Source organism: Amphiura filiformis, chromosome 17, assembly GCF_039555335.1.
Source record: "Amphiura filiformis chromosome 17, Afil_fr2py, whole genome shotgun sequence".
NCBI lineage: Eukaryota > Metazoa > Echinodermata > Ophiuroidea > Amphilepidida > Amphiuridae > Amphiura > Amphiura filiformis.
This window is the reverse complement of record NC_092644.1, coordinates 23,292,050-23,303,784: the sequence shown is the minus strand read 5'-3', so window position 1 is coordinate 23,303,784 and position 11,735 is coordinate 23,292,050. Positions and strand designations below refer to the sequence as shown.

Below are 11,735 nucleotides of genomic sequence, written 5' to 3'. Positions count from 1 at the left end.
ATGGCACTTGCCAAAAAACCTATTGACATTTTATGTTTAAGTGAAACAAGACTCTCAGTAAAAATAGATTGTAATGAGATTGCTATTAATGGGTATACCATCTACCGTAATGATAGAACACGTAGAGGTGGTGGAGTTGCAATCTATGTTTCTAATGATCTCCAAAGTGTATATAAACCTGATTTTGAAAGTGACAGTATTGAAAGTGTGTGGACTGAAATTCAGTTGCCAAAAACAAAGTCTGTTATTATTGGGTCTGTATACAGACCACCATCATCTAAAGTGGGTTATATGGTGTCATTAAAAAGTCACTTATCTCATGTTGTTGATAATTCTGGCAATAGTGACCTGGTTGTAACAGGAGATTTTAATTTAGATCTTTTGAAACCTGAGAAAGCAAAAGTCGCCAATCAACTTTGTCAGCAGTTTGGATGGCATAATGTCATTAACACCCCTACCCGGATTACTGAAAAAAGTGTTTCGTGCCTAGATTTAATAATGGTTTCTAACCAAAATAAGTTGTTTACATTTGGTAATATTGCAACTGGTCTCAGCGACCACAACTTGGTTTATATGTCATACAAAGCATGTCCCATAAAGAGTAAACCAAAGATAATTAAGACTAGGACATACCGTAAATTTGATATTGATTCTTTCCAACAAGATCTGGACAAAATTAATTGGAGGAATTTGTATTCAAGCAGAGATCCAGAAGTGGCTTGGTCAATCTTCAAGGATAATTTCATTCAGGTGGCAGATAGACATGCCCCAAAAGTGGAAATTCGTATTAAAGGCAACCTTCCACCATGGTTTAACAAAGATATTTTGTCTTTATCCAATGATCGTGATTTTTCTAAACGAATTGCTCAAAGAAGTGGTAAATCTAGTGACTGGGATGTGTATCGTAATAAGAAAAATGAAACTAATAATGTTATCAAGAATGCTAAGAAATCAGTATTACAGCAGATACAATTGAGCAGAGCAAACATGATGGTAAAAAGTTATGGAAAACAATTAAATCTATTCTTCCATCAAAGACCCGTGAAAGTGTTAATGAAGTTGTTGTAAATGGTAAAAATATTAATGATCCCAAAACAGTTGCTAATGCCTTTAATGTTTTCTTTACTGAAATTGGTAATAAGCTTGCTCAAAACTTTGAGAATGGAGATGGTGATGATGTTTGCAAATCTGTTGATTACTCCACCGTTCCTTTCAAATTTAAGGAAATTGATGAGGATTTCATTCTGAAACAACTTTCCTCACTCCAATCAGGCAAAGCCACCGGCATTGATGACATTAGCTCCCGGCTTCTAAAAGCAGGTGCCAACAAGATCTCTAAACCTCTTGCCTACATTTTAAATCTTACCATCCTCACCACCTCCATTCCCAAGGAGTGGAAAAAGGCAATTGTTTCACCCATATTTAAAGCGGGGAAGAAGTCAGATTGCAGCAATTACAGACCTATTTCGGTCCTTCCTGTCATCTCTAAAATTCTTGAGCGTGCTGTCCACACCCAAGTGTACGAATATCTTCAACATAATGGGCTCTTAACAACTCCGCAATCTGGCTTCAGACCCAAACATTCTACACTTACTGCAATAACTGATGTTACTGACTATATTTTTAACAACATGGATAAAGGTGAAGTTACTGGGGCTGTATTTTTAGATTTAAAAAAAGCATTCAATACGGTGTCTCATACTGTTCTCCTTCGCAAACTCTCCTGGTATGGAATCAAAGACACTGAGTTGGGATGGTTTTCAAATTATTTGAAAGGTCGTGAGCAAACAACTCTAATTGATGGTATGCAATCTGATCCGCAACCAGTAACAGTCGGTGTGCCTCAAGGCTCAATATTGGGGCCCCTTCTTTTTATTTTATTCATAAACGATCTTCCCAACGCAATCAACAAAAGTAAGGTTGTCTTATATGCTGACGACACTGCAGTTTTGTTTAGTTCAAACAATAAGATCTGAAATTGAGCATGGTTTAAACCAAGATCTAGACCATATTTCTAAATGGATGAACACCAACAAATTAACACTTAATGCCTCTAAAACAAAGGTTATGACTTTTGGAACACACCAAAGAACTAGAAAAATGGGTGACTTGGAAATAAAAATCAATAATGAAACTCTTGAGAATGTGAATGAATTTAAATATCTTGGTATGTGGTTTGACCCATAACTTAAATGGGATAAGCATATTGAAAAAATGGCTGGCAAAATATCACAAAAACTTGGTGTTTTAAAAAGGTTAAGTTGGTATATTGATCAATACACTCGTAATATTTTATGTAATGCTATCATCTTGCCTCACATCGACTACTGTTGTACAATTTGGTCAACTGCCGCAAGTAAATATATTAATCAGATTCAAGTCTTACAGAACAGAGCAGCCAGACTGACTCTTGGGTGTAAAGTTAGGGATTTACATGTGAAGGATTTGTACAAACAACTCAATTGGATGAAGGTAAATCAGCGGGCTGATTATTTTAGAATTATTCTTATGCATAAGTGTATTAATAATGTGGCTCCTGAGTACCTGAGGGACAACATTCATTCACAAATAAACATTCACTCATACAACACTAGATTTGTTGCAAATAAAAATGTTTTTCATTCTTCTGTTCATACTGAAACTGGTAAACGTTCCTTCAGGTACTCTGGAACAACAGCATGGAATAACCTCCCTGACAATTTAAAACAAATAAGCAATATTATTAACTTTAAAAAGTCGCTCAAGGAGCACATTTTACAAACCTAACTAGTATATCCTGTTTATAGTCTCATGTGTTTTAATCTTTTAAATATTTTATAGTATTACTCTGTATATATTATGTAGTTTGTAATTTTATAATATTTATTTGTTTTATATCTTGTATTATTGGTGCAATGACTTTCTAAGTGTATTTTACATTTATTTCCTTGTAAATCATTTGTTTATGTTTTATTGTATCGAGGGCCCCTGTGGAAAGCAGTGCTTGCACTGATCAGGGTTTACCCTCGTTAAAGATGTCATTAAATAAATAAATTAAATAAATAAATTCTTGTTTTCTTGTTTAATGTAGTGCCAACTATACCGCAACAGCTGGAAACCGCACAGATACGTGTTGGTTCATGCGGGCCTACCACACCTGCAAGTACCACCCTAACCGACATCGAGCTACACGCTCAATGCAAAGAGCCTATAGGTACCAATGAAGTCAACCAGGATCGAGCTGGCTATTGGCTATTCAGGGAGTGTGATGAAAACCATTATGGACAATATGTGTACATCCTTAAGGAAAAAACAAATGCGGAAGTGACGTGGTTCTCTCTGTGTGAGCTGGAAGTATGGGGAGTAGTGCGTAAGTGTTTAAGAAATTAGTTGTTGAAAGTATAGGCACATACTGGAAGAGAGCTGTTCTCAGGGATGCCACTCAGATATGACAGCATACACATTTGTGACCAAATTTTTACAAGTTCTCCTCTGTGAGCAAAATTACCCACAAGCAAGTCATTTTGTGTGCGTAACCCCAAAATTTAACACCCTATACAAGTTTTTATCTAAATTAGACCCCCTACAAGTTTTTTTATCTGAATGTGAACCCCCAGGTGTGGACCCCTAAACAAAGGAATGTCTTTTACTCCAAACACATATGTGACCTGGCTCTCTTTTGAAAAGTGGAAATGTGTGGAGTTGATATTAAAGGAGGATTTCGTGATCATAGCATCCTCTTTTATGACATTTTTCAGTAGATATCCACGAAAAAAAGCTTATTTCCAAAATTTCAGTTGATTCCGATTTTATGCTTATGCGAGTTATGCATGATTATGTGTATACACTGCTCCATAGACAATGTGTTGTAATTTCATTCTGGTGCGCCAGAACGAAATTCAAATTTGGCGATATTTTTGCTAAACGAATTAATCTGCAAGAAATATTTGGTACATAAACATTTATGTATCCAGAGGTATCCAGTGGTGTAAAAATCTCAACTTTTTTTGAGAAAAGTGGGGGGATGAGGCTGTGGATCACGAAATGCCCCTTTAAGTTGTTCTTTCCAGACATTCAAGTCTAATGTTGATGTGGTTCTCTCTTTGATATTTAAACTTCATTGTTATCTCCCTGGCTGTAGGCATTAGGCCTAAGGGGAATTATGTGATGGTAGAGTGACATAACTGAAGATATACTGATCATTAATTGAAAAGTTATTTTTTTTGTACATTTTTGTCAAACATTTTGATTAATTTCAGTTGATGATGCTGATAAGCCTAAAATAGGCTTTACACAGGAGGTGGTTACTGATCTAGAAGCTGATATTGGAACAGTTACAGTGTCTGTGACGAAGACTGGTGGCAGTGCAGAACATCCCACTTGTTTCAGTTATAGTAAGTACAGAATTTGTCACTTGGAGAGAATATGTGACGAGTCACAACGAAAGGTACCTTTTGTTGGTTGCTACTGTTTTTCCACATTGCATGCAGGGTTGCCAAAAGATTTCAGCCCGAATCGCGGGTCAAATAATCGAAAAGTCGCCCAAGTTTTCTCTTTACCATTGGTTTCTATGGGGCAGGAAACTAGCGGAAGTCATGCGGAGCCAATGTTGAAAAGTCGCCCAATTTTTTTCTTAACCATTGGTTTCTATGGGACCGGAAATTGTCAAAAGTCGCGGGAAAAATCTTCAAAAGTCGCCCAATTGGGCTACCAAATCGCGGGTTTGGCAACCCTGATTGCATGGAGCAAAATCAATAAATATCAGATCATCAATCATAATTGGCGGTCAATTCAAATCATCCATAAATCAACAAGGGTTCAGGAATGTCCTCCCATTGTTCACGATTAGCTAATATCCGCACCTATACAAATTACAATGCTTTGTTGTCTACCACTTGAGCAGGGTTTATCCAAAGCAAATATCAGAGTTATAATAAAGACATAGACATCCTAGCTATCCTATTATCCTATCCAACAATAGGATTGTTTAAAAGGTGTTTGACATGCATTGCCAAAATGAGCTATATGTATGAACCGACAAGAGGTACCTATCAAATTAATATCAACAGTGCAGTGCTGCTTTTACATTCATTCATTGGCTGTGTCCATTATCAAAAGGATATGATGATATGTATTTTATACAGTATTGGTTGAAAGCAATGCCATTGTCAGGTGATATCAGGGTTGCCAAATCCATGATTTGATAGCCCAATTGGGGCAAATTTGGAAGATTTTCCCCATGACTTTTGACAATTTTCTGTCCAGTAGAAACTAATGGTTAAGAATAAAAATTGAGTGACTTTTCAACATTGGCTTGGCGACTAATGGTGGTTTGGGCTGAAATTTATTGGCAACCGTGGATGATATATGTATATATGTTCCACTCCTAAGACACCTGTTTTCAGCCATTTGCAGTTCTTATGGCCTCTAATTTGCTCTTCTCTGAAATAATTCACATTTTCAGGCTCTATTTGCACTAAATTTGGCTTGGATTCATCTCCAAAGGTCCTGTTATTTTGTGAAATAACAGTTTCCAAGATCCTGCATTTGAAACATGAAACATTATTTTGTCAGTTTTGATTAAGCTGACAATATTACAATTATTTTAATTATTATTCGACTGAAATATCTTACTATTTGCTTATGTTTGTTATGCTATTTTGTGATGATTTCAGCCCTTGGTCTTACGGAAATCACAGCAACAGATGGTGGTACGCCAGATGACTATGGCCATGATGCTATACTTGGAAGTGTAAGTACATGTACTATATTGTCCTTGTGGCCCTTGAACATGTTTAAAACAAAACTGCCAGGAGGTTACATAGGAGGTTTTTCTTGCCCAACGATGACATTTGACCTAATTAGTGCCTCTCCCTAATAAGAGCCACCTGTAAACTTGTCCAACATGCATCTGTTTAAAGGAAGTGTGCGGTAATCACAACATAATGTCGTCTTATATGTTAGAAAAATAATTTTCAAGCACGAATCACATGATCTTATTTCAAACAAACTCATATTAACCATAAAAACAAATAAAAACAGCCATCTCTCTCAACACGCGATATTCAAAATTCCCGAACATTTTCAAGAACATTTCGGCGCAGGAATTTTATGGTTAATATGAGTTTGTTTTAAATAAAGCCATGTGATTCGTGCTTGATAATAATTTTTTAATATATAAGACTTAATGTTGTGATTGCCGGACACTTCCTTTAAGTGCCACCTTGCAACGGACTAGTCCATTTCAAATCTACCAATCCCCTGTGAAAGATTTAAGAAAAGTCTTCAACAGGGGGAGTAAGATTTTCAAATGGAATTAGATAGGGTTAATTATTTTGAAACCCATGCACCCCTGTATAGGGCTTCACATATTTCTTCCACAACCAGGACCCCGACACTCCGGCACTAGTTGGAAGACAGAGTACAGCAGACAGTACATGTACAATTGTGATTTCCGCATTTATAATTAAGATTACGTCATTGCCAGAGCTTGTTTTATTAATGATTGACAGCGGTGGGTGGACTTATACTCTTTGTTTTGTGAGCGGTACAAAATGTGATTCCCTGATAAATTAATAAATTAGAATTCAGACCGTCTCTTCCTCAGACCTTTATGTAGGATTCTATGGTCTCTTCTCATTACACGATTGTAGTAAGACTTGGCCGGCGACGACGCTTGCGAATTACCTGTCTTCAACTGCTGTATAGCATGGTATAGGCAGTTTGTAGAGAGTGTCTTATCTCATAGTATAAAATCTCTGCCACAACTGGAGTGATTTTTTCAAATGGAAGGTACTCTAATTGTCCATTCTATTTGAAACCTGTACTCCCTCTGTGGAAGGCTTTAGCTAAATTTTCTACAGGGGGTGTGTTTTCTAATGGGAAAGCCCTGTGCACTTTATAGCATGAAAAATAATAAAAAACGCTAAATGAATCATTACAAAATTCTCTGCACAGAGTTATAATAGCTATAATTGAGTGTTATTTCTATTTCCATGAACTACAAAAATTGTTTTGCATAAAAAATGTCCAGTTTGACTTTCAAAAATGTCAATTCGTAAGCAGATGACTTCAGATTGGGGGGAATATGGCAACTCAATGTAACAGATGTTTATATTGAGTTTCATGTTTTGTCTTGTGTTGCTTTCCATACCTCATGTATCTTTGTTTCCCCATTTTGACCCTAACTGCTGTCCATACCTAGCATTACATCACCATCCTGGACGCGTAATGTTTTTCTGCAACCATAACAGGATGCAATACGATATTTATAGGTTAATGAATGCGTCTTACTTGTTGAGAGTGAAATTGTACAAAATAATGCATGCGTACTGAGATGTTGATGCGTCTAATGCCCGAGCCCCGAAGGGGGAGTGCATTCGACGCATCAACATCTCAGTAGAAGTGCATTATTTTGTACAATTTCTCGAGCAACAAGTAATGCGCATTTATTAACCTATTTCATACACAAGAAAAAAAACCTGTGATTTTTGCTAATTTTATAAGAAAATTGTCCCTAAAAATGTTGGAAAATACGAGCAAATATAAATGCATCAACCCGCCAGAAAAATGAATCAATCCTACGCGATGCAAATGCGTGTGAAAGCACTGCACGTAGTTCGTGGACGTACTGCGTGCCCGCACAATTATACAATATTAATGCACTAAGCGTATTTTTCTAACGGCTTTTCTGATTGGCTATGTGGTTCTAAGAGTGTATGAATGACACATAGTAGGCCTACATACACGTAAAGTATGAGGCTAGATATACCACAAGTTTATTACCATTATTATTTCCTCTTAATAAAATAAAAATAGATTTACTAGAATAAAAATTCTATGGATTCATAGCCCACTGCCTACACCACTGTGCTATGAGTCGTTGTGCCAGAAAGGTGTTTGTTTATCATACCAGAGAAGATCTTCTCTGATCATACTTATTGATTATGTAATAAAGTGCATACACACAATATACTATTACTAGTATGTCAGTACTAATAAATATGTATATAATCTCCTAATCCTAACCCTAACACCCTAACCCTAAGACCCTAACAATAATGAACCTTGCCTTGGACTATGCGGTTAGTGATATTTTGCATCCCGCTATGGTTGCAGAAAAAATTAAGCATCCTGGACCACCAGCAGGGTGTTAGCTAGCCACCTATCATTTTGGATGGGCAATTTGCTCCTGGTGAAAGCAAAATAAATGCCTGTGACATATATTTGTTAAATTCTAAAAAATAATGCTTGAATAAGTTCTTTGAACTCAAAACAAGACCATACTAATAAATCAAGGCTATGGCAATTGCTATTCGAACTGACTGAACTCTGATGGCGGCAGAGGTCTGGTTTAAGTTTTCAGAGTCAATTTTGGATAAGGAATTTTGTTGAAAATGATACCCCCCAAATTGTGCTACCGTAGCAAATTTAAGTCATGTCCTCTTCACTCCATTGCTGACCACTACTTAGTCACCATGATTCTCCACCATTTGTGTAAGCAACTTTTTAAATCACATCAACTTTCATTTGATCATTACTTTCTTCACCACCCAAATTTCTGTTTACACAAGTGTGGCATACTAACAAAAAAAAAACTCAACATATTCTAATCAATTTTGTTGCTTTTTGTGTTAAAAATATGATTACTCAAAAACACATTTACTTTTTGTGAAATGTTTATTATGCCTGCCAACTGATATATATATACATGGTGCCATTATGGATTCACCTGAATAGGTGATTCCATTTGAAATCTACATGTACACCCCCTGTGTGGGAGATTAAGGACATATGTCTTCCATAAGGTGTAGAGATTTCAACTAAAATAGCCCATTGATTGTAATTTTCCATATATTAATTTTTGTACCACAGGCAGTTCTACCAGGAACCCAAGGACAACGATTCCTTCCAAGTGGTCCGTACACCTACTCTTTTACAGTTACAGTCAATGATGATACAGTACAGGAAGCGGATGAAGAGTTTAATTTCTACATCGCCACAACAAGTTTAGGACTTATTGCAGGAGATCCAACTACACCAACTGATTCACCCCCACCAACCTATGACACCATTACTTTCAACATTGTAGATGATGATGGTAAAAATTTAGATAATAGAAGTATTGCTCTGAGATCCAGACGTGATATCTATCGTTTGGAAGTACATGAGATATACAATTATGCCACAGTGTTCCACTTAAAATAATGGTGGTATCTCCCATGTTATATCAGACGACTTATGGCTGGGTCTCAAAACATAATTCTACTTTCATATTCATATAGATTATATAATTCTAGCCTTCTTTAAATCAAATTTTTTGATAATTTTCATTTCATTTTTTATGGCATTAAGTGACAAGATCAAAGTGCCATCACCCAGCAAAAATGTTTAAAAAATGGCAAACTTATGGAATGCAACCAACATTTATAATATTGATAGATGTACATAAAAGAACACAAGACAGTGCGTGCATGTGTGTAATTAATTTAAAATAGCATTAGTTACACATGTACATGGTATTAATAAACCGTTCTCTATTATTCTAACAGAACACAGTAGGAACCAATGAAATTGCATGAATCTTCTCGGCTGTTTAAGAATGGGCTATAACAGTTTAAATCCATACACCCCCGTAATCTTCCACATAGGGGGTGTATTTTTCAAATGTAGTCACCCGTTCAGGTAACCCCATTTGAAATGCACACTCCCTGTGTGGAAAATTAAGGTCATGTCTTCCATAGGGAGTTTATGGATTTCAACTGGAATAGCCCAATGGGCTATTTTCAGATTAAATATGACTGTGGTTCAATTTGCAGTGACCTAGCCAGTTACCTGCACCCTCCCTAGGTCCCAGGGCAATAGTAGTTGTGTGTACAGTGATGGTAGTAGATAAGTTGTGTTAAAATATTAATGTTGTGAAATGGTGATATATAGATAGATTTACACTGCTGAGCAGTGGTGTGCCTGAAATAAGCGGCGAGATTTCCAGAATTGATTGATTGATCCCTCCTCTTCCTTACTACATCTTCTTTTTTGCATTTTGTGTTTTGCAGTCATTTTCTGTTGGGGTTTTCCCACCCTATCTGTCAGGGAGAACATGCTGCAGGCTACAGCTGTGCTGACAAGAATAGGGTACACAGCCGGCCAAAGTACTGCTTGTAAGTGGATTGATTTGCAATGAATTTGGTTGTAGCAGATTGTAGGCTTGCATATGATAAAGTTGACTATAGTTGTAGTTCGGATTATCAGGCTATGCCATTTAAAATCCACACTCCCCCTGTGGAAGATTTTTGTAATATCTCCCACAGGTGGGAGTATGGATTTCAAATGGAATGAACACATCAGGCATATCAATGTACTAACTTTCAAGGAAAATGAATAAATCCTGCAAGATGTAAACGTACATGGCATACTCCTTGAAATTGGGTGTGAGTGCAATTATTGTACAATATTTATGCATATTTTTCCAACAGCTTTTCTGATTGGCTATTTGGTTCTAAGAGTGCATGAATCAGATTTTAATTCACAAATAGTTGTTTAGTCACAGCTATTTAATTTAGACTTGTAGTAAAAAAAGCTGAAGTCGTGAAACCATAGGAAGTTGTATAGCTTTGCTTATTTTCAGCAAATCCGACTATTTACATAGCTTTAGATGTTGGGTCCTGTGACAAAAAACTTTTATGACCAATTCTCTTGGTCAGGCTGACGTCACAAAGGGGATATAGCCTTGTAAAACCAGTGTGTGCATGTGCTGTTCCCCTTTTTGAGCTGGTTGCTATGTGCGCGCTTGTGCAAAGGGGACAATGTTCCCGGATGTCCGACCGAGTGAATGCAGTCAATACTGTAAAAAAAGTTGATTTTCCTCCCACAGATGTCATGACAATGGATGACGACACTGCTGGTGCTGTCATGGCAACCGCAGATGTAGACTACCAAAGCCTACCGTCAGGAACAGCCGTGGTGTTCGAAGCAAACGAATTATCCAAGACTGTCGTGATTAATTTGTTTGATGACGATTCTTGTGAGATTGACAGCAGTATGGATGAGACTTTCAAGCTGGTTTTGGAAGCAGCGTCAGAAGGGAATCTCTGCGATACAGCCGATGCTACGGATGACTATGTGATTGTAACTATATTACATGATGATGGTGAGACTGTTGCACAATCAATGAGACACTAAAAATTTGAAAATTAGTCCCTAACTTTGTGGGTTTTTTTTCAAAATCTTTCATCCGATTTTAATATTAATTTATTAATGAATTTCTAAGCAAAAGATTGCAAACAAAAACTAAATTGTTGTTCATGTTGTTTACAAATAATATGAAATCACCAAATGTGACACGATCTTGTCCATGGGGCCAAAGGGGGCAAATTTGAAATTGAGATAAAGGAAAAAAAATGGAGAAAAAAACCCAATAAAATACATAAAAAATCAAAACTTCATAACTTTAGAACCAAGTGTGCTACACCTTTGGAGTTTTCAGTATATGATAGCCTAATATTTGTATAAGATAATAATTATAGTAATTCAATTTTCAAAAATGCTTCCTTTGGCCCCCATGGAACAGGTAGTGTTACAAATATCCTATGCAAATCAGTCTATAATTTCCCTAAAACTATTAATTTTCATCTAACCTACTTTGCACTGATTTGACAACAAATGTAAGTGATTTGTCATTTGTGGCACATGGTACCATATATCATGACTCTTAAGAATTAAAAAATAAAATAAAAATGCAGCATTTCGCATTTTGG

The 11,735-nt window shown here is 36.5% G+C and overlaps 1 protein-coding gene across 1 annotated transcript in view; it reads left to right on the top strand.

The window, feature by feature from the left end:
* LOC140137072 (uncharacterized) overlaps positions 1-11,735 on the top strand; it is a 29,364-nt gene continuing 17,629 nt past the window's right edge. The window contains exons 1-8 of the mRNA XM_072158730.1: positions 1-993; positions 1,038-1,836; positions 3,071-3,349; positions 4,239-4,373; positions 5,655-5,731; positions 8,854-9,079; positions 10,035-10,139; positions 10,853-11,128. Of these exons, the coding sequence (XP_072014831.1) occupies positions 1-993; positions 1,038-1,836; positions 3,071-3,349; positions 4,239-4,373; positions 5,655-5,731; positions 8,854-9,079; positions 10,035-10,139; positions 10,853-11,128 (2,890 nt within the window). The remainder of the gene's footprint in view (positions 994-1,037; positions 1,837-3,070; positions 3,350-4,238; positions 4,374-5,654; positions 5,732-8,853; positions 9,080-10,034; positions 10,140-10,852; positions 11,129-11,735) is intronic.